General features: G+C 40.4%; 1 protein-coding gene across 1 annotated transcript; it reads right to left on the reverse strand.

Moving 5' to 3' along the window:
* Positions 1–489: 489 nt before the first annotated feature.
* Positions 490–10,283, reverse strand: LOC124619447 (syntaxin-5). Its single transcript, XM_047145834.1, has 7 exons — positions 10,124–10,283; positions 9,652–10,035; positions 8,131–8,186; positions 2,278–2,528; positions 1,969–2,163; positions 1,110–1,231; positions 490–1,028 (listed from the first exon to the last, which is right to left on the reverse strand). The coding sequence occupies exons 2-7, from the start codon at positions 9,987–9,989 to the stop codon at positions 869–871; spliced, it is 1,122 nt and encodes a 373-aa protein (XP_047001790.1). The 5' UTR covers positions 9,990–10,035; positions 10,124–10,283; the 3' UTR covers positions 490–868.
* Between the last annotated feature and the right edge of the window lie 14,529 nt (positions 10,284–24,812).

Consider the following 24,812-nt stretch of genomic DNA (forward strand, 5'->3'; position numbering starts at 1 on the left):
CATGTATTGCACTGAAACATATTTGTCCCCAGTAGTAATTAAATGAATCTAAAATGTGTAAAATATTAGGACTATTGTCAATCCTACATACAACACAAAAGGTCTGCTTGTCTAAAGATGCCCATTCTCCGTAAACATATCTAATCAAATATTTTCTAATGTCAACGCTCAACATCTACTCTTACTCAGGTAATATATTCAGTGTTAAACACATCTGAAAATATAGCTTGTGCAGTATTTTCTCAAAATCGTTAAAGTATCATTGTACCTAACCAAAGTTAACGCTTTCAAAGTACTGACAATCTTCAGGAATCACTTTCAGAGTAAGTGTAGCTATGATTCCATAATATCAGTATACTACAGAGAAACACTGATCTTGTTATCAATGATAGTTCACCAGTTTGATAAAGCTGTCCATCAGAACCTGTCTGAGTAGGTGTCACCCTGCAGGAAATGCTGCAAAAAAATTTACTAAAATTAATAAAAATATTAAAATACAGTCTTTTTATTAAAGAAATTCTTTCACAGTTCTCTATTCCAAGCTTTTAATACTTGCAAGTATATAATAAAAAAAACAGCTTGAAATATCACATTAAGACTTGATATAAATTCAACAGGGAAACAACATTGCGTTTCTATAAAATGACACTTTACTTTTCTTGTAACAAAACTTTCTGGTGATTTGTCTTCAGAATACCACTGTCATCCAGTTCTCGAGCAGCAGAGTGGCTAACACAATCACGTTGCCATTCCACACATTTTTTCAAGTGCTCTAACAGTGCACAAATTGTGTCTAATCTCTTTCATTTCCACTGCACGGCAGATGAGGATTAATACAGTGCTGGTTTTCTGTCTGCACCATTCCAGCTTATGCTAAGAATATCACAAAAAAAATGAAGAAGAAAATCAGCACACCAAATATCTTGATCATCAGCCAACGATTTGATGTTACTGACTGGAAATATTTAAGAATTTCCCCGTGTGCTGCTTCAACATTGAGTTCTGCATCTGTCACATTGGTATCAATCCTGAAAGAATTACAGAATAAAATTAGTTATAACTTTTTTTTAAAACAGATCAGTACAATTTCTCTGTTACATGATGTTTACCTTTCAACCATTTCTTCTTGTTCTTTCACCATATGTGCAAGTTGCTGAAAAATACCCCCGAGCTCAACAATTGTTGACTCAATGTTCTGCATAGTTTCTGCTCGACTCTGAAGGTACGAGTCCTGTAAATATATAAGGCAATAAAATACTTATAGCGCACCAATCAAAATTACGTCACAGGAGAAGTGTCATTATTTTTGCAATGGTAGCTTATGAACACACAATGCTGATGCTTTCCTGACTACATAGCACAGCATCACATGTGACTGTAGATGTTATATAATATTACAATGGAATTTCCCAAAATGGAAGACATAACTATGAAGAATTTACTGCATCTTAATGGTTATTTGTTCTCTCTTTTTCTTCAGTTATTACTGTTGAGGAAATGAGTTTTCAAGTTTGCTATTTGGGGGTCAAAAACAACAGTATTCAAAACAGCAGTGAGGTTATAAATCTGTTTATGAAGTCGAAGTGCGTGTGCTTGCAGAAGAATGCAGCTTTTTCTCAGTGAAACAAAGAGTCCATTTAAGGGAAATTTCCATTTTTATAAAGATACATACAGAATTCACACTTTATAAGCAAACTGCCTAAATTATAAATACAATTCTCAGTTGCAATGTGTTCTGTCACACACACACACACACACACACACACACACACACACACACACACACACACACACACACAGAGAGAGAGAGAGAGAGAGAGAGAGAGAGAGAGAGAGAGAGAGAGAGAGAGAGAGGAGGAGGAGGGGGGGGGGGGGGGGGGGAGATGCGCTCAGGTGAGAGGTGAGTAGAATATTTGGAAAGCATTAGGTGACAATGTATACATGAAAATTTGCAAAAATCTACTATACCGTCTCATCATAGACCATAGCTTGTTTCTGTGAAGCTGGCAAAAGAGCACTGCCAGGTTCCATGCTTATGCTAACTTGTTCCTCTGCCAGAAGTACAGAGCCCTGATGGGGTCCAGAAATTGCTGATGGTGGCAGTGATGACGACACAGGGCCCTGTGAGAACTGTTCTCGCCTGGATTTTTGGTGTTTTAAATTCTGAAATCAAAAGTGTGCCAGTTTAAAGAAAATGTTATGAACATAAATACAATGTCAATTTATGCTGGTAGCAAACAGTGTTGTTTAATGTAATCATGTGATGACTTATCTTACCTCAGTTCTTACTTCTAAAATCTGCTTGAATTCAGTTGACATGGAAGCAAGTTTTGACTGTAGTGCCAACACAACACTAGAAGAGTGAGAGATTAAATGATGTCCATTTTGCTGATTTTGTCTCTGCATACGAGCTACTTCTTGTAGTCGAGCTATTTGCTGATTTAAGTTATTCAAATCCTCTTTTATGATATAAGTTAATTCTTGGATTTCAGTTGGTCGATCATTAAAGAGGGACTTTTTTTTGGCCACTGTTAAAAATGACAAAGTATTAATTTTCAAAAAAAAATTTGAGTAACATAATTGTATACAAATCTCTCTCTTTCTTTCATATCTGATATCCTGTTGATATTAAAACAGTTGGATACAGAATGTGCTTAAATTTGTTTCAGAACAAAAAAAGCAACTGATTATGTTTGGGCTTGAGCCAAATTTTCCATTTAGTTTTGGACTTAAAATACTATGAGAAATCTGTAGTCACATTATACAATAATTTTCCAAACAGTTGAAATAAAACCTGAACACTGTTATTCCTATTGTCCTCAATCTAAAGTCAAGTGCGTGTACATAATGTTTCCCACTTAAGAAGGGAATACCCCACAAGTAACTTAGCACAGTATTAGTCTTCGAAATTATCAACTCCATAATTCAAATAAGCACAATCTGTTTACATTCCCAATTTTTTCCTTGTTTCAACTAGATCCGAAGGGCAGAGCCTGCACATTAGTTGGAACCAAATGGTTTCAGATCGGTAGGCCCAATCCATTAGAGACATCCACAGAAGCGACCTGTGCACTTGTGTGGCCAGCTATTCATGAGCCACAGACAGCATGTTGTTGAAATGAGACCACAGTGATCAATCCATGCAACAGGTAACTTGTTCAAATACTCTGAAAATCGATTGTTGAGCCGCAAACAGGCACAAATTTCAGCCATACAATTGTCAGGTAACAAGAGCACGCTCGCACGCACGCACACACACAATAGCTCAGCCACACTCATGCACACATAACCCATCTCCAGAAGCTGCATCTATGGTCTCGGAAAATCACATCCAAACAAACAGCTCTTCACACCTCTCTGCCTCTCATCAGCAGTTGCTAGGCTAGTGGCAAGAAGTGCAGGGAGCACTGATTGCAAGCAGAGGGGAGTGCTGGGAAAGGCAGAAGCATTAGTAATGAGGGAGTAGGAAGCGGCACACGTACTCAGCTGCAACGAGCAGTGATTATGCACAACACCTCAGTAAACAAACAATATCTACTGAGACAGAAACAAGGTTCTTCAAGTGTTTTTTATTAAATTTCCCTGATGTGTTTGAAATTACGTGAAATTCATTAATTTACCTCATTTCCAGTATCTGTGGCAACCCTAGTTGAGGTTGACAGGGCGAGAAAGAGGACATGGGCAGATGTGGATGGGGAGGGGCGAGCAGAGGTAGGCAGATGTGGGTGGGGAGGGGCGAGCAGAGGTAGGCAGATGTGGGTGGGGAGGGGCGAGCAGAGGTAGGCAGATGTGGGTGGGGAGGGGCGAGCAGAGGTAGGCAGATGTGGGTGGGGAGGGGCGAGCAGAGGTAGGCAGATGTGGGTGGGGAGGGGCGAGCAGAGGTAGGCAGATGTGGGTGGGGAGGGGCGAGCAGAGGTAGGCAGATGTGGGTGGGGAGGGGCGAGCAGAGGTAGGCAGATGTGGGTGGGGAGGGGCGAGCAGAGGTAGGCAGATGTGGGTGGGGAGGGGCGAGCAGAGGTAGGCAGATGTGGGTGGGGAGGGGCGAGCAGAGGTAGGCAGATGTGGGTGGGGAGGGGCGAGCAGAGGTAGGCAGATGTGGGTGGGGAGGGGCGAGCAGAGGTAGGCAGATGTGGGTGGGGAGGGGCGAGCAGAGGTAGGCAGATGTGGGTGGGGAGGGGCGAGCAGAGGTAGGCAGATGTGGGTGGGGAGGGGCGAGCAGAGGTAGGCAGATGTGGGTGGGGAGGGGCGAGCAGAGGTAGGCAGATGTGGGTGGGGAGGGGCGAGCAGAGGTAGGCAGATGTGGGTGGGGAGGGGCGAGCAGAGGTAGGCAGATGTGGGTGGGGAGGGGCGAGCAGAGGTAGGCAGATGTGGGTGGGGAGGGGCGAGCAGAGGTAGACAGATGTGGGTGGGGAGGGGCGAGCAGAGGTAGACAGATGTGGGTGGGGAGGGGCGAGCAGAGGTAGACAGATTTGGGTGGGGAGGGGGGGAGCTAAGGCAGACAGATGTGGGTGAGGGGGAGCTAAGGTAGACAGATGTGGGTGTGGGGGGAGCTAAGGTAGACAGATGTGGGTGGGGGGGAGCTAAGGTAGACAGGTGTGGGTGGGGGGGGGAGCTAAGGTAGACAGGTGTGGGTGGGGGGGAGCTAAGGTAGACAGATGTGGGTGGGGGGGAGCTAGGGGGGAGCAGAGGTAGGTAGAGATGGGGGGGAGCACACACACACACACACACACACACACACACACACACACACACACACACACACACACACACCCATCCGCACATATACAGACACAAGCAGACGTTTCCCACGTGGAATGTTTCCCTTTTTTTTCCAGAGCACAAAGGATCTGTCCATCAGTGTAGCCACTCTGCTCGAATCCAAGCTTAACGTGTTCTAGTTCCTGCAAATGAGACAGTGTATGTTATCCTTACCAATATCCTCAAAGGGACCTGTACCACAGCTGACAACTTATCGTATGTAGATACCAGTCTGTATGTACTGGTTTTCTATGAACATTGTGTCTGATCTTCCTCCTTGTACACCAATACGTCCAGAATGATTGTATGATCTGGCTGCAGGCGTAACAAAAATATTATCAGTTAATATGTTAGAAAAAAGTTTACACAGATGCATCGTACTTGGGGCTTTTCTGGTTGAACAAATAAGTTCAATTTTGGACCTTAGATATGCACCAATTGTCAATCCAGGCAGAGCCCTTCACATCTGATCAAGAATGACGCAACTAATGTGTACCAGGTGCACCCGAGCTTGCCTGCTGGTAGCTGTTTCTCTTTAACTCCCAGAATCCCGATCAATGTACATTTTACTTCATGTTTTCTTTTTGTGATCTATGCTATTCTTGTAATTTGTTGAGGTAAACCTGCCTACTGGTCTGTCCACGAGATCCAGAAGACAATACACACCAACACCTGGCTTGGTATCATAGCTCTTGACTTCAAGGTAATAAGATACAGTTCTGCATTGTTGCCTAATGAATATAATGTGACCATACAAACATCATGTCTTAATAACAGAAATAAATCTTCATATGTAAGAATAACTTAGGGCATACACCAAGAGCATGTTATAGGACTATTATAGTACACAATATGCATGTAAATGACCTGAAGGATTCTGAAACTTTATGAGAATGTCTACAGATTATGTTATTGTGTGTAGAGAACACTAGAAAATTGCAGGGAAATGCAGGAAGACCTGCAGAGGATGGAAGTTTGGTGTAGGGATTGGTAGTTAAAGCTCAGTATAAGGGTATGTATCATATTGCACATAAATAGGCAGAAAAACACATTATTCTATGATTACACAACTGATTAATAATCACTGGAAACAATCACACCCATCAAATACCTCTGAGTATGCATACAGAGTGAAATTAAATGGACAACCACATAAGACTAATTGCAGAAAAGGTATATGGCATACTCTGTTTCACTGGAAAAATCATCAGGAAGTTTGGTCTGTCCATGAAGGGTGCAGCTTACAAACCCCTCATTTGATCACTACATAAGAACTGCTGGTCAGTCTGGGATCCTTCCCAGAAAGGACTGACAAAGGAAAAATACACGATTCAAAGAAGAGCAGCACATTTCATCGCAGATTTATCTTGTAGTCAGGAAACCACCATCGTGATGTTCATCTAATACCAGAGTTTGACATTACAAGAGAAGTGTTGTACAACACCGAGTGCTTTACCTTTAAAATTCTGGGAGTGTACATTCTTAGAGACGCCAACCAAAATATTTCATTGTCCTACATATATCTCGTGAAAAGACCATGAAGGTAAAATTAGAAAGATTCAGTACCACATAGAGGCTAACCGACTATTGTTCTTCCCATGCACCTTTCACAACTGGAATAGGTAAGAGGGAGAATGACGAAGTACTGTACACCACATACCATAAGATGGATTACAGACTATAGATTTGGATGAAGACGGCCACTGACAAATCACATTGTCCAAAGCACTATACTCTGATTGAAACTACTTTGGGTTTGCCGGACTGTAGTGGCACAGGGTAGTGTTGCCAGTGTCAAGCCAGCCATGCTTTACAAGCCACTGCATGTAACCTACAAGACAGCAAGCATGTGGTGCTCGAGTTTCTCGATTTGCTGACATCTGTCCCATACAACTCGACACACTGAAATGTCAATCACAAAGTTATTTAAATCGGAGTATAAATGGTGAATCTCAGGAACAACAGGTTTCCTAATCCCATACCTAGACACGATTGGCTAAGTTCCCTGACATGATCAGGAGTGTCATGGAAAGTGAAAGTGTATGTTCCACCTTTCTTTTTAAGACTGTTGGTTCATGTGCCATCCAACAGGTCAGGTATGATAATGACTCCCTTTTTTCCCTAAAATATTGGTTGTACTAATAGACTGATCTGAAATGGAGCCTGAGGTTAGGTTAGGAGGTTATATATGGTTGAGTATTATGAAGCCAACAAATCTGAACACACAATAAATACTAACAAATGCAGCCGTGACCTGCCGGGACTGTAGCAATCATTAATTACTGCAGAGCTAAGCCCTTCCTGTTTTCATAGCTGATGCTCAGTATACGTACACTATATGCACCAAAATACTTTACGATTTCTGTATTTTATAATGCAGTGTTCCTGAATTTACCTGGTAATATTCATTATTTATAAAAAATATAGTACTGCATGTGTAGTGAAAGTTGGCTACACAACTTCCCTAAATTAGAAATGATGCCATAATGATGTGTGTTAAATCTAGAGCACAGATTGTCTACTATGAACTTAGACCCTTGGCAACACTACAGGTAATACTGCTACAACAACATTTATTATTAATATATAGATAAACAACCACAAGTCACATACTATTTGATTTATTGACTATAACATATTGACTGCCATGTGGCATTGTGGCCTCGTGTCAGTCACCATTTAACTACGACATCAGCATTCTCATATTCATTACCTCGATGGCAACAAAACAGAGATTTAGAGCATCATCGTCAACACAAAGTTTGTCATGATAATGGAGGCGAGTGGTGCTTTATGGTTCTAACATGTGGCAACTATACAGTTCACACAGGAGGGTGCTCCCATCTGATGAGCAAAACCTGTCAATAAATATACGTGACCTGTGACAGTTACCAGTACTTTTTAAACTAAAAATGCTGATTAAACATAACAGGATCTTTCTTAACACAATTTGAAACACTGGCGTACATATTTTTAATCTCATTCCCCTTCTATTAGGGTATATGATTATATTAACAATTAAGAAAGAGACATTCCCTAAGAACTTAATTGCATAATTCCAAAAGTCAACAGAAAATTCGCTTCTAAGCTTATGCCTGATACATATACTCCTATTTCCTAAATGTAACATGTTTTGTACTCATTTGAATCTCATGAACATTTATGAAACATCTGGTATCATTTATTCACCCTTACTACCTTTGTTATGGCACTGTTATGATAATTACATGATTTCTCCAAACATATAGGCTCCTACGTCAGGAACATTTAATGTTACCAATTAACTGCTTTCTATTGTGTTTTTTTTAACTTCCCACTTTAGAGTATAATGTTCTAAAACTTATTGTTGAAAATAGTTGTTTAAATACTTACATAATGTTAACTTCTCCAACTTCGTGTAAGTACTACTGATATTTTTGCCAATAGTCCTGCAAAGACCAGCATTTTAATTAGAATGATTATGTTTAATAAACTTAAATGACACACCCCAATAACAAGAACACTTTAACAAAAACAGAATATGGAACTTCATTTGCTTAGAACAAATCACAATAATTTTATGTAAACAAATGAAATTCACGTTACATGTGTGATGCTACAAACTAATTTCAAAAAATGTATCGTCTCACAGATTTATGAGAGTGGCACTGTTACTTCATGACACTTTACTACAAAAGGGAGGTGCTATTGAAATGTGGGGGTTTCTCACAGTGATGGATGAAAAAAAGATGAAACATTTCCCCTGAAAAATTTAGTCATTAATAAGTTTAAATTAATTTCTCCTTATTTGCCAACCTAATTTCAATTGCTTCGGAAAGAAGTGTTAATAAATCTGGCATTCCAGGTAAGATGCCAACTATGAGCTCAGCACATTCTAAAAAATACACTGAAGTCTCAAGATTTAGGCCTATAGAAATATTAATAAACTACTTTATCAGAGAAATATAACTTATTAATAAAGCTTTGAACTGAACACTAAAATTTTGACTTACATCAACTGTATTTTTGTGATGCTTACTTCAGTATTCTGTTACGATTTAGCATAGTGACAACAGCACAAATATTAGAAATGGGACATATACCTTGTTCTTATACAAACAGGGAGAGGAAAACTTATGACCTTGCTGAAAATAACATAGTCAATTTGTAGGTGTAAGGTATCAAGACATATATCATGTTCACAAGGTCAGAGTTTCAAGCATCCTCTAAACTATGAAGTCAGGTAAATGTTTTGGCAATACTCTGCCCCCACCAACCACCCCATTCCATTACAAATCAACAACAGAAACAGTAAGGAATTTCTTAAACACTGCACCATCTTTAAGCATAGCATCACTACAAACCTTGCAAACATTTGGTTATCTGATGAAACCTTATGGTTCTCCACCAATAACTTAATTTTACGTTACCTACCAAAATTTAGATTGCTTAGGAACACTGTTCATTTCAGGAACACTCTAAGATTCCTGAACTTTGTTTCTTTTCAACCAAAGGGGCATTTACCATCTGCATTGCAAGAAACAATTTCCAACAATGACAATGGCACCGAACCAAAGTGATTTCTTTCATTGTCCATACTAATTTCTGTGAAACAATTATAGGCAATTTTTTTAGCCTCTTCTGAAATATGGCTCATGTTCCAAGTATATCTCCATGAAAATGTTTTAAAGAAACATCCACACAACAGCAAAAAAAGTTAATGGAATGTGAAAGTACTATTTTAAGTCACACTGGCGACAAGGTAATCAGCAAAAATTCAGTCATGAAGGATTGGGGGGGGGGGGGGGGGGTTAAATCGGCAGTGTTCTCTAGAACCACCATAACATTGGCCTTATAAAGGTTACAGTATAAAATCTATCTAACATTACAGCGTGATAAAATATTATTCTGTACCTTGCTATCATCATAAATTCTGCATAGCTCTGCATAAACTTGGCTCTCCTTGGATCTCTAACTGCCACTGCTCTGGCCACATTTCGTCCTTGCAATGATCTTATAGCATTAACAAATTCCGTAGTCCTGTCTCGTGCAGTCATTTTCCTAATAATCGCTGCGTCCTTATCTTGCAATTCTGTGTCTTCTATTTCAGCGCTTCGGGCATTTGACACATAACTTCTGTAAGGGGTAGACTGTCTATTCCACGGACTTTCTGAGGTGTGTAATGCTCCAGTCGAAATAATAAGCGGTGCCTGTTCAGACTCGGAGCCACCACGTCGCCTCCTAGCTGTCATTGGAGTCTAACGAGGGCTGAATTGGAATAAGTTCCTTGGCGCCTGCCTGTAAAAGCACAAAACACAGACATTACAAATCTGTCAAAATATGGTGTTACATCGGTGAATCAACAGTGTCCGCAAGATACACTTGCCTCCAGATCTCATATCTGACAGTCTCGTCAATTGTTATCACCTTGCCGGGCAAGGTAAAATTATTGAAAACAAGTATTCAAAACATATCAATTTTCTACCACACATCAATTTCGGTCTCATACGCTGACTTCTCACTACTTTCCTTTACGTCAGCAAACAACAAACGACAAACGCCAGATGTGCCACAGTGCAGCCAACAATAATGGAATGGGAAGAAGAAGGTAATTTTTACAATTTAGTGGGCTTTCTCATAATCATCATCCTCGACGTAACTGCGGGCTACTAAATATTTAATAAGATGTAAACAAATTTCTTCTAAATTAATCCAGTGTTCAACCTTTAACAACATTTGTGTTGGTTGGGTCAGCGACATTAATTGAAACCCTAATACATTTTCAGAAAATCGCGGTCTCCATTTACAAATACAGCTATGTCACAGTGTAATATATGTTAAAACTGTGGCTATACTACTGTGAAGTGCATGACAGATGGTTCGTTCTATTGCAGCAGTTATTAGGTGCTTTTTCCGTTCCATTCGCCCATGGAACGCAAGAAGAATCCTTGAAAGCTGCAGTTAATCTAATCTTGCCCTCACGATCCCTATGGCAATGATAAGTCATTATTTAAAGTCATTTCTCGGAACGTTGTACGTATGCTTTCTCGGTATAATTTACGTCTGTCTTCAACAGGTCCCACAGGTCAGACAAACTTGTAACTATTAGTGCTGCCCTTCACTATATACGCTCAGTTCTCCCTGTCCGTCCTATCTGATACGAGTTCCTCACTCTTGCGCTGTATTCTGCAAAGGGTCTCATGAGTGATTTGTGAGCAATCTCCGTTGTAAACTGGCTGCATTTCCCTAGTAAACCGAAGTCAGGTTCCTGTTTTACCTATTAGTGAGTCTATGTGGTCGTTCCATTTCATACTGCAATCCCCAAAAAGCGTTAAACACTGATATTTGTATGAGTTGACTATTTCCAACTGTGACTCACACGTGTTACAGTCATTACATTTTTTTTTTTTTCATCTTGTGAAGCGCACAATTTTACGTTTCTGAACATTTCAAGCAAGTTACCAATCTTTGCACTACTTTGAAATCTTATCAAGATCTGATTGCATGCTCCTGCAGCTCCTTTCAGACTGTACGTCGTTACAGATAACTGCATCATATGTGAAAAGTCTGAGGTTAATGTCAATATTGTCCACAAGGTCATTAATACACAACATAAACAACAAGGGTCCCAATGCACTTCCCTGGGTCATACCTGAAGGTACAGTATTCTATATTGGATCTACCTGACTACTTTCTTCCGTGGCTTTCAGTACCTCATGTGAGAAAAGTGCGAGTTGGGTTTCACATAATCCAAGTTTTCAGTATTCATGTTGGCTGACACGGAGTAGGTCATTCTGTTCGAGATACCGTCCTACATTGAAGCTCAGATTATGTTTAACATAAATGGGCAGACTAGTAGTTAGTGGTCCAGATATACGAGATGTGACAATAACGTAACGTGACTGGATTTATTTCTCTGTAGAGTGGCAACCCTGCAACCTGCTGCCACAGGCACCTTGGTCTTTCCCCACCACAGTCGCAAGTTGCGTGCACCTACAATGTTTCACTTAAGAGTAGCAGCTTCAAGAGTTAGGTCCTGTGTTTACCCCTCATTAAACAATGAAGTCTCATAATACTGCATGGAAGTACCGTATGCTATTTCTTTATTTGTGAAACTCAGTGATAATGTCACAGTAACATACGGCAAGCTTCATCAGTCTTTCGAAAACGGAATTTTATCAAAGGCGCAAATGCGTACTGAGGCAGAACCAATGTTGAAGATGAACACTATAACGAATGACCATCAACAACATGAACAGATGACAACACGGGGCATGGTGAGTGAACTAGTGTGAGTTGATTAACTGTGCCAATAATTACAAACGAATGGAACATTAATCTGGAAGCTGTTCCCTGATACCGACGGAAAATCTGGAAAAAACAAAACTGACATAGTAATAAAAACATTAATGAAGGACTGTTCCTACTGATCTGTGGGAACAATGGAACTTAACCCAGAATTACTGAACTGAATTATCACTGGTAATGAAAGTTAGTTATTTTAGTATGATTCTGAGATCAAACGTCAAAGTTCACAATGTTATTTGAAGGAATCACTAAGATCAGAGAAAGCACACATGTTGAAGTCATAGGTGAGATGCATGCTTGTATGTTTATTTGCCTCCACAGGTATTGCACACAAAAAGCATGTTACCTTTACACCAGACAGTGAACTAATACTCCTACCAAGAAATTCTGGAAAGGCTACGAAAATGGGTCTGTTGTGTTCGTCCACACATTACTAATAACTGAATCCTGCATCACAATAATGCAGCATCCCATTTTGCTTTGCCTGTTGGGCAGTTTTTAATAGCAAAATCCATTGCAGTGCTACCACAGTCTCCTTATTCATCTGATATGAACCAGTGTGATTTGTTCTATTCGCTCAAAGTGAAGTCAGTTGTTAAAGGAGAAGGAAATTATTTTGCAACAGTACATGACAGCTGCGACAAGGGCTTTTGTTGGTATACCAGAAATTGTGTTGTAGAGGTGCTACCAGCAATGTAGTAAATGTGTCCAGGCACAAGGTAGTTACTTTGGCAGTTATACCAGTGTAGTTGGATAAAAATAAAAGCAAATGTATTTTATCTAACTGGCCTCATTACTTTATCGTCACATGTTGTAGGAGTCACATCTTAATTTTTGTGATGAATTTTAAAATAAGCATATTATCCTTTCTTCACCTTCTGAATCATTTTCACAAGTTCTGAGAGGAAAAATGTGATAGATTATTTGAATTTTCCTCCAGAATATTCGTGTGGACTATTGGTTATTTTGAATTATCGCCCATTTCTCAATTTTGGTTAAAGTATAAGTATCCTTCTTTTATTTTTCAAATTTCCTAACCATTTTAGCTTGGGACACATGATCTGTGGTGTTAGAGGCAATGTGGAGGGTGACTGAAGAACCATCATAAACATTATACTTATGGCAAAAATCGGAACTATGAGTTTCATTTTTAAGTTTCCCACAGTTTTAACTTAGGGCAGTGTACACTGTATTGGTGCGGGATATTGCTGTCTGATTTTCATGTTTGACAATCAAGTGCAGGACTTGGCAGGTCTACATGGCCAGTTGACAACAGTGGGCATGTCCAGCACTCATTGTAACAAGATGTGTGACCTTACATGGCTGACGGCTTAGGCCAACCATTATGTCTTCTGACATCAGGGGAAAACTGACTGGCTGTCTTGAATTATAAAAGTGACCTGGGTGTTATAAATAACCATATATGTCTGAGAGAATAACAGAATAGTGAAAATGTGTTAAGTAGGGCAGGAGGCGAGTCCAGACTGGTTGCTACTTGTACGATGAGAGCATGTTTGCATGTCCTGGAAACAGCCAACAGGCTTGAACCTGGAGGAGAAACAAACATCCTTTGTCTCAGGTGAGTGACGTCAGATGAAGACACAGTAGCTATCTTGGATAACATACCTAGCAGATACGACCTACTTCCACTAACTTGACAATGCACCATCTAGGATTTCCTGACAAATTGTGCTTAGCACAACTGACCTACTTCCAACGTAGTGTGATTGCAGTGGGAGAAACCCTGCAGCACTATTGAGCTATTTTTGAATTTACCACCACTTTATACATAGGGCAACCTGCACATGCTTGTGCCATTGGCACTCCTTACTATGGGTCAAGTTGTGTCTAACTGATCGGTACAGACCTGGGCAGAGATACCAATTTCTAATTCTGTGTAGAGTCTTTACAAGTCCCAGGCGGCCATATGTACAAGAGTCATAGAAATGCTTCAAGATAGCTTGTTTTAGATGAAGTGGGATAACAAACAACTGTTTCTGCCCCATTGAACCATAGCTCCTCTTATACAATGCACCTTTATTAACTGGAATTCTCATCTGGTCAATTCCTGCTTCTTCAACGCTTCTGTGGTTTTCAGCAGTGCTGGATCTTCTCTCTGTTCAGCAGCAGTATCATTTAATGCAGTGATGACTGACATTTGATCCCTGCTGATGTGTTCTGCCATGGGATTACTTGAAAGGCAGTCAACATCCGTGTGCTTGCATCCATTTGTGTATATCACTGTGACACTGTGATATCCTATACCTGAAACCTCTGTGTCTATCTGGCCAGTCAGGATGGGGATCCGTTAGGCTAGTAAGCCAACACAGAGAATCGTGGTACATCAAAATGGTGAACTGTTTGCCAAATAAATATGGCTGGAAGCTGTTGATGGCCCAAACAGCAGCAAGGCAAAACTCTCACTTTTTCAGCACATTCCTGAATTTGCACTAGAACTGCACCTATCCCATAACCTCTGGTGTCAGTGTGAAGTTCTGTCTCGGAATTCCCATCATCCAACGCTAGGACTGGAGAAGACCTTAGCATCACATTAAGAACAAGAAAAGATCTACATTGTAACTTATTCCACCAAAGCTTGGTGTCTCCCTGCAGTACTTGTAGCAATGGACGTGACTTGATAACGAAGTCCTTTATGAATTTCTGGTAGTACAAACACATTTTGAGAAAATTTCTCACATCATGAAAGTACCAGGGAATCGGGATTGATTCCACTGTCCTTCAGTAGATGTCCAAAGATTTTTATTTCTTGAGTTCTGAAGAGGCACTTCTTCATATTCAGGTGATGGCTTGGTATCTGAACACATTACAGCACAGTTGTTGGGCAGTTTGTGTTTTCTTCAAATGCCTTCGATACAACGACAGCGTCATCCAGATAACAAAGACATCTTGTCTGTGAGGTGTTTGAACAAAGTGCCCAAAATACATTCAAAAGCTGCTGGAGCACTATGCAGTTCAAACGCATAACTAAAACTCACAGAGGTCATCAGGAGTTATGAAGGCAGTCTTTTCCTGGTCAGCCTCATCAACTTTGATTTGTCACTAGCCTGTCTACATGAGTTATGACACTCTTCTGATATCAAATTGATACACTAATTAATTAAAAGGATACACTAATTAATTAAATTTATGACACAATCCCATAACCTATTGTTAAGCTAGTTGATTTATGACCCCTGCGGATAATCTGTCCTTCTGAGAAACACCCCATCCATTCCTTCCCCCACTCCTCTCAGAAATCCCCAACCCACAACCTTCCACTGATATGAGGAGAATTTTCATACGAAATTAATTGATCAATTAATTAATATGATCAATTATTTACAACCTCCTCCTTTGGGAAATACTCATCCCATTGGACGGTCCCTCTCCCTGCCCTCCCCTACCCACACCCTATTGGTGGGCAATTCAAAATTTCGTGGTATATTCGGATTTTGGCGTAAATTCAAATGCTAATTACATCATATTGCAGAGACAAAATATTAATAATAATATATTAATTCATTAAAATTCAATTCGCATATCGCTAGTGTGGAAGGCTTTGCAATGGAATTCATATGCAGTCTAACTATGATGTCACAGTCCAAGATGGAGGACCCAGAACACTGGCGCACTCTAACGCATCTCCTTGTATTTGTGGGAAGTTCAAAAACTGGCCAGAAAAACCAAACTATTTCCTCTGGCTGTGAAGCAACAGATTTTGGGAGAGGTAGTGCCACTGATCAAGCACTAGATAGTAGTTCTATCCAGTAACATCAATAACTGATGGACGTAAAGAGGATATGTAGTTCTATACAGTATCACCAGTTACTGGTGGATGTAAAGAGGATGTTTTCGCTGTTAGTCTAGCGGTAGAGAATTGCTCTAGCCAGTAACCCTATGTAGGAAGGATAACTGGACAGCAAGTTATAACTGAAGTGCAAGGGAATAGCCGCCTGCTCATCTACAAATAAACAGGAACATAAGGATGGGTAATAATATTTATAAATCCCTGCCCCTATCTTCAGGACTCCTGTAGCAACAGCACTTGGGAATGAAACACACTTATACCTATTTAGGTGTCTTTTAGTCTCATCTTAGCAAAGAGAAACATAGCAAATACATCACACGATATTTTGACAACTGTAGTGATCATTATCTTACTTGAACACGGCATATCAAGATAAAAAAATTGACCATTCACCTCCAGTCTAGTACAGCAACATCTAACAAGTGTACTGTGTACCTCAAGAACCGACCAGCCAGATCCTTTCTTTGTAACTGCCAGTCGCCACAGCCTTAAGCCGCAACTTCTGGTCACCAACCCTTCATTAACACTCCTGTCGCTGCCCTTGGCACTCAGCGAGACAAGCAGACGTGAATTGGATGAGCAGTACTGACTGCAATCTACCTATCACATAAACTCCTTAGTTCAAAAAAATCCACTTCGCCCAGTCCGAAATAGGGAATTGTTTCGTTCATACATCTCGAATTTCTGACGTGAAATGTACATTCCTCTCTTTTACGCGAGTTGTTTCCGAAAACAGAAGAAATCGAACTATACACACGTTATCACATCGCTAAAGTATCGTTATCTGTTGTGAATGTCCTGTACAACAGTATGGCACAGGCTATACTCCCTTTAAGTATTCTCTCATCGGGTAGAAAAATCTGTTCTTATCAGCTTAATATCTGCCACGTCCTGCATCACAGCACTAAAATATTAAACCCATTTGTAACTCATGATGGAGTGCTAAGAACATGGTCTACCTCTGTCACAAGATGCTACCCTCACTTTCGATCTCTCTGAAGCTAGTCAAATGCCTCTTCATCCTCAAGAACTGTCGAGGTGGCCAAATAGCAGCACAGATGAGTTGTAAATGTCACGTTAATATTATTTATCACTTTATAAATTCGGCAATATAGCTTATTTTATTACGATAGCCATTTCTTCCTGAGAAGGTGAGAAATTGAAAGATTTAGCCACAACGAAAAAACGCCTGATTACCACTTAAACTCGTAAATCATATCCGTATTATTCTTGCCCTCACTTCCAATCACACGGCGCCACGTCATTGATATCAAATTGATTGACTGATTAATTAAATAGATCATAAGAGTAGCTTTGGATGTTGAGTAATTTTTTTCCTGCATCGGATTACATTCGGCAGGTAACTCAAATAGCAATTCCTGGAGAGAAGGTAATGTTCTTTTCGATTAACAGTATTGAGAAAATTTAGAGAATGACATTTGAAGCTGGCTTCAGAAAGATTCTACTGCCTCGAACATACATTTCACGTAAGGACCACGAAGAAAAAACAAGAGAAATTAATGTCCCTTATGGTGTGGGATAGGCAAGGAAATTACTAGAAATAGGTGTACGGCACCCTCTGCCATGCACAGTGTGGTGGCTTGCCAAGTATGCAGTTAGCTATAGATGTAAATTTAATTTACCTATTAAGATGTCAGTCGTTTCATTTGCAGACACACAGATGTCACGGAAGAACGTCTCTTAATTATCGAGAAAACTAGAGACGGAACTTCTGCTGGTGACTCTCTCTCAGTAAAAACCTTCGTATCAGCCTCTAATCTACTCTGTGCAGTCACATCGCGAACCGTATGTGAGAAACTGTAGTATGTCCACCCACAACATTTAGAAAAAGTGGTAAGGAGCTCACCTCTCAACTACCCTTCTGTCAGAGAATCGCATACTCGACAAATTCTCACGAATCGTTCACTTTTTGACGTATAGCATTTGAATCCATTTGATTATGACAAGTAAGAGTTCTTCCCCAACAAGTCACAGACCACTGCTAATGCTCTCGAAGTCCCTCCTCGAATCGATAGCACTTTTCCATCTGTTATAAGACTGCCTACTACCCAATCCGTCACTGTCTGGACACAGAGCTACCACAACGAGAAAAATAGCACATCACAATCCCCCCCCCCCCCCCAATATCAGCGTGGCTCCCTTGTATTTCCTATTTACCTCGTTCCTAAGCTACTTATATCGCCACATTACCTTCTTTCTGTGAGCATTTGATTACTTTCTCGATCAGTTCGTCGATCAATTGAGGTATAGTAGATAATCTTTCCACTGCAGCCAGTTCAAGAGATGTGTGTGGAAGGGAGTAATATGTTTTCTACAAGAAGCGCTAAAGATCATCTCTCAGGCTCCCTTTAGTCATAGTATCGTTTACGCTCCATATTTACACTAATCTTATAGTCTTCGATATGTAGCAATGGATACCCCCAGCGAAGTCACAGACCCCTCCAAAATCTCTCGAAGTCCCATCATGTTGCGACAGCCCTGTTCAATTAGTTAATAGGCTGTCTAGTCCTCTGGCCTCCACTGGCTATGCAGAGAGCTATCACAACAATAAAAAATAGCATGCTAACGTTAGGGAGAAATTCACCACCCTGGGAATACTTGCGTCCAGATATTAATAATGCTTCTAATGATTTGTAGTCATTGGTGTACTAAAACATTAGCACATGTCTTCAGCTATTTTAGATTCTATAGTTACATATTCTACACTCAGCTTCTACGCCCACCAGTCCTCAATCCTCTGCAAATTGCTATAGCTTACTGGTGTCGCAACACTGCTATAGACAGGGGCCTACATCTAAATACATGTTCCACAAACTACTACACAGTGTGGACTATGTCACTGTGGTATTATCGACTTCATTCCTTTCTCAAACATATGCATAATGATCGAATAAAAATGATTTTCTGTATGCCTATGTATATACCATAGTCTCCTCCATGATCACTACAAGAGACATAGGTTTTTTTTATGGCCAAGGACGCCTTATTGCTGCACCTTTACTATATGAGGACTCCACAAAGAAAATGTGGTACATATGCAATTCACTGATCTCTAATGATTGTCTTTAAAAATGTCCCTGCACGTGTTCTAATCTCCTTTATCGTATTCCTGCGATTACTACGTTAGAAATACGACATGTAATGGTGTGAGTTCTCACCGATGTCATAGAATTTCGTAAGAAATAGATAACCTGTTTTTTCAAATGGAAGATACTTTCACAATATGAATCCAACAATATCAAGAGCTTCCAATACATTTACAATACATTTACATTGGTGCAACAGCCTCCCACCTCTACACATAATTCAGAGCTACTACAAGAGCATGAGGAGATTGATGAGTTAATCACAGTATTGCTCATTTTTTTTTGGAGCATGCAATAAATGTGGAATTCAAAGCATATGAAAACCAAATTGTATTGACAGAGTCTCTAGGTGACATGTGACATGCTGATGAGATCTGCAGTAACTCGTCTCTTACATCATCACCTCTTAGTGGGTAGACGAAACTCTTTTAAAAACCCTTGCAAATGGATTTGAGCTTGACATATTTTTCTGGTTTAGCTCACCAACTTGTCAGTTCTTAGGGTTTGGATTGCTTCTCATAAGATTCCAACAAATGAATCCAAAACCAACATATGCATTCTACTTCAGCTTGCTCCAGATGCTTACTGCTAGGCATTTTATGGCAGTTAATGGTTCCAATGACAGTGACCAGGATTTCTAGTCCTTTTAATGTACAATAGATTTAGCTATGTTCAGGCCAACTACCAACTCAACCACAGGTCTATCGCCAGTTTGCAGAGAACTCAGTCACCTACGAATATCCCACATCTAAAGCAAATATACTGCAAGCAGCTGTACAGTGCATGGTGGATGGTGCATCACAGTAATATTATCGATTACCCTTCTATACCAGTCTCACACAGTGATCAATTGAAAAGTTGCCTATTTATCTTCACACAGACCCTGATACACCCCTATGTTTACAGGAGAAGTAACTTCTCCTTCCTAGGGATATTTTTCGCCACATGTTCAAAGGAAGTATGCCAATGTGTACAATTATAGCAGCATCCACATGATGCTTTTGCTTTGCAGATCAGTCATGTAACATGAACAGATATGGGCTCACAGAATTGGTAGACAGCAGCTATGTAGTGTCGAGCTGTTGAGTCAATGTTAGGTGTTCAACAGTATGTATCATTTAAACACAATGGGTCTACACATGTTAATGTTGGGATATCAGCTGACAAGACCTCAAAGTTATAGTGGAAATTGAGAATGTATAGTAAGCCTCTTAGGTGGAGCTCGTTCAAACAGAGTGGAGAAAGCTGTGTGGCAAGCTGACATATATATTGAGGGGAAGTTGATGGCTGAGTGTGACACATTGTCTCATCATTTCAGTTGTTGACAGCATCCGTGTTAGCGTATCTGTTACTAAATATGCTTCGTGTTGCTACGTTAAAATTAACATTTCTTTGTAAGATGGTATACCTACTCCAACAGGTTGTGCATGCAATAAATGTGGAATTCAAAGCATATAAAAACCAATTGTTTGCGAAATACTGTCGCATAGTTTCCAAACATGGGTGAGTGCTATTTAAGTACACTGATTACACTAAAACTAAAATCTTCCATGCCATATAAGTGCATACAGACTTCCTCCTGATTTCAAAATGCAATTTGCTTAGGAAGGAAAAAAAAATACTCGGTCATCCAGTGGTGCAAAGGAATGAGATGTGCATAATCTAATATCCAAACTTCTGCCACGGCTATTTAAGTAGTGTGATGCTGTGTAGGGTACTGCCTTCCAAAATTAATAAATGTTCCATTACAACTACAGTCGTACATATCATACATCCCATACTGATTTTGAAATATTCTTCCATATCAATAGAATTTAGACAGGATTAAACTCAAACATTCCATTTTCGTATTTATAAATCAGAGCTTAAATACTGCATTCTCTTTAGCGGAGGACGATGTAAATATGTCTCCAAAATGTTATGTAGTCTCACATATTCATTCTGATAATCCGAATATGTAATCTAGCAATAATCTACAGAAAGCCATTGAAATAGTACAGGCTGATGACCCATTTCATGGACAACAAGTTCTGCATTAGATTAAGTTTCTATATTCCTGCTAAACCCTTACCAATTTCTCCTAATATACATCATTCATCTGGCTATGGAATATGCTACAATGTCTCTAATGTGGATAGACTTCCCTTTATTAAAGTGCCGATGTATGACATCATCCTTTCATCCAGCATGTAGTGCATACATCTTCAACCACCAATTCCTATTACATCTGGTGTATAATGCCTTACGCTGAAGTAATACGATGCATTGCCGAAGGCAGCACTCAGATTTTCTTTTTTACCCTACACTATACTCCAATACAAGATACAGCCGCTACTAGCATGGTTGGGTGTAAATGTCGCAAAGCAAAATTGCTACACCAAGAAGAAATGCAGATGATAAGCGGTTATTCATTAGACAAATAAATTATACTAGAACTGATATGTGATTACATTTTCACACAATTTGGGTGCATAGATCCTGGAAAATCAGTACCCAGAACAACCACCTCTGGCTGTAATAACAGCCTTGATACACCTGGGCATTGAGTCAAACAGAGCTTGGATGGCCTGTACAGGTACAGCTGCCCATGTAGCTTCAACATGATACCACAGTTCATCAAGAGTAGTGACAGGCGTATTGTGATGAGTCAGTTGTTCAGCCACCATTGACCAGACGTTTTCAATTGGTGAGAGATCTGGAGAATGTGCTGGCCAGGGCAGCAGTCAAACATTTTCTATATCCAGAAAGGCATGTACAGGACCTGCAACATGCGGTCGTGCATTATCCTGCTGAAATGTAGGGTTTCGAAGGGCTCGAATGAAGGGTAGAGCCACGAATCGTAACACATCTGAAATGAAACGTCCACTGTTCAAAGTGCCGTCAATGCGAACAAGAGGTGACCGAGACGTGTAACCAGTGGCACCCCATACCATGACGCCAGGTGATACGCCAGTATGGTGATGACGAATACACACTTCCAACGTGCGTTCACCGCGATGTCGCCAAACACGGATGTGACCATCATGATGCTGTAAACAGAACCTGGATTCATCCGAAAAAAATCATGTTTTGCCATTCGTGCACCCAGGTTCGTCGTTGAGTACACCATCGCAGGCGCTCCTGTCTGTGATGCAGCGTTAAAGGTAACCGCAGCCATGGTCTCCGAGCTGATAGTCCATGCTGCTGCAAACGTCGTCGAACTGTTCGTGCAGATGGCTGTTGTCTTGCAAACGTCCCCATCTGTTGAGTCAGGGATCGAGACGGCGCTGCAAGATCCGCTACAGCCATGCAGATAAGATGCCTGTCATCTCGATTGCTGGTGATACGAGGCCGTTAGGATCCTGCACGGCGTTCCGTATTACCCTCCTGAACCCACCGATTCCATATTCTGCTAACAGTCATTGGATCTCAACCAACGCGAGCAGCAATGACGCGATACGATAAACCGCAATCGCGATAGGGTACAATCCGACCTCTATCAAAGTCGGAAACGTGATTGTACGCATTTCTCCTCCTTACACGAGGCATCACAACAACGTTTCACCAGGCAACGCCGGTCAACTGCTGTTTGTGTGTTAGAAATCTGGCCGCGGGATTAGCCGAGCGGTCTAGGGCGCTGCAGTCATGGACTGTGCAGCTGGTCCCGGCGAAGGTTCGAGTCCTCCCTCGGGCATGGGTGTGTGTGTTTGTCCTTAGGATAGTTTAGGTTAAATAGTGTGTAAGCTTAGAGACTGATGACCTTAGCAGTTAAGTCCCATAAGATTTCACGCACATTTGAACATTTTTTTTGAGAAATCGGTTGGAAACTTTCCTCATGTCAGCACGTTGTAGGTGTTGCCACCGGAGCCAGCCTTGTGTGAATGCTCTGAAAAGCTAATCATTTGCATATAACAGCATCTTCTTCCTGTCGGTTAAGTTTCGCATCTGTAGCACTCCATCTTCGTGGTGTAGCAATTTTAATGGCCAGTTGTGTATTTTAGCCCTCCACCATAATGGAAACACACGGTTTCATCTCTGTCACGGGTCTGAAAGAATACAGCTTCACTTAGTTTGTCAGAACGTTGTTTAATAGCTCAAGACCAATGATTGAAAGATGCCAGTATCACGTCATATGTTCTATATTTAGGTGAGCTAATCTAATCTCCTGGGCACACATAACGATGCTCATTCAGGAGATGAATGTGGTAGTATTTCCATCCTGCGCAGGTTACAAGTATCATACAAAACAAACGATTCAACCCACCGATATACTTCTCCAACACTTCTAGACATCCACTATGTTACACAGCGACCCTCCTTCTATATATATGGCGTACTCTAAAGATCCAAGATGCCAACACTCCTGTGATCACAACATCACTCCTGGCTACGTATACTAAATATTCTTGTAATTGTACAACAGTTGTAAACATTTAGAACAGTTTCACTATTACCATACTGACCACTGTTGAAGACCGTTATTTTTTAGTCTTGTAGCATGGAACGGACATAAAATACCATCGTTCTGTCAATGTATGCAGTCTTCCATGGGGTTAAAATACATCATTTCACCCCCCTCTTCACTACTGTGAAGGTATGTCCTACGGAGTTCCATATGATCCAATGACAAGTGCTTTACAATATGTACACCTCACCACAGTAGTAGAGGCTAGATTCTGTATTGGCGTGTGCTGTAGGGTGAAAAAGAAAATCTGAGTACTGCCTACAGCAATGCATATATTACTTCAGCATAAGGCATTATACAGTAGATGTGAGCGAAACTGGCTCTTGAAGGTGCTCCGTTTTTTTTTATGTATGCACTGTATGCTGGATGGAAGGATGATGTCATGTATCACTACTTTAATAGCGGGAAGCCTATGGACTCTAGAGGCATTGTGCCATAACCATAGTCAGGAGTGTGATATATATCAGGAGAAATTCGTAAGATGTAGTGGGAAAATAAAATTCCATCTAACACAGAACTGGTTGACGTTGAAATTAATCATCAGCGTGTACCAATGCAATGGCCCACTATAGATGAGTACTAGCTTATGAATTTGTATAATGAGAATGGATTTGTGCGACTACATAACGTTTGGGAAAAACGTTTAGACTTTCCTCCACTGAAAAAAAACCTGGTATTTGAGCTCTGATTTATAACTATGGAAATGGATAGTTCACATTTAATCCTGTTTAAATGCCATCGATACAGAGGTACAATTCAAAATTGGTATGGGGTGTGTATGGGGTGGAAGACTGTGTTTTAATTCAACATTTGTTAACTGTGGAAGGGAGTACCCTATACATCGTTACTGTACTTAAAAAGCCCTGGCAGAAGTTTGGATATTAGGTTACACACATCTCAATTCTTTGCACCGCTAGGTTACTGGGTAATTTTTTTCTTCCTAAGCAAACCAAATTTCGAAATCAGAAGGGAATCTGTATGCACTTATATGGCATGCAAAATTTTAGTTTTTATGAAACATTTTTATTGGTGGGAAGAATACCACATGTAACATCACTGTACTTAAATAGCACTAACTGACGTTTGGAAACTATATGGCAGTATTTCGCAAATATTTGTTTATTTATAAGCTTTGAATTCCACATTTATTGCATGCAAAACGCGTGGGAGTGGGTATACCATCTTACAATGAACTTTCGTTGATCTTATAATGACAGAGAGACCGAAATCACGGACAGAACATCCCCATCTCAACGCTCCCATTATCTTAACCGAAACAAGACAACAGATTAACTCTAGCTCCACAGCAGCATATACCACTTCCTGCAGACAATGTGTGATCATGGCTCTTTGCTAGTTAAGAAATACATCCTGTGGTGACTCTCGAATGGTTAATTTTAACGTAGCA

Source organism: Schistocerca americana, chromosome 6 (assembly GCF_021461395.2).
Source record: "Schistocerca americana isolate TAMUIC-IGC-003095 chromosome 6, iqSchAmer2.1, whole genome shotgun sequence".
NCBI lineage: Eukaryota > Metazoa > Arthropoda > Insecta > Orthoptera > Acrididae > Schistocerca > Schistocerca americana.

What these genes read in the sequence shown, in the direction of transcription:
- LOC124619447 (XM_047145834.1), bottom strand. Translation starts at nt 9,989, where the DNA reads ATGACAGCTAGGAGGCGACGTGGTGGCTCCGAGTCTGAACAGGCACCG. An exon ending in GTTGGAGAAGTTAACATTAT is followed by an intron (nt 2,529 to 8,130) that starts GTAAGTATTTAA and finishes CATTTTTAACAG; the next exon opens with TGGCCAAAAAAAAGTCCCTC. An exon ending in CAAGAAGAAATGGTTGAAAG is followed by an intron (nt 1,029 to 1,109) that starts GTAAACATCATG and finishes TAATTCTTTCAG; the next exon opens with GATTGATACCAATGTGACAG.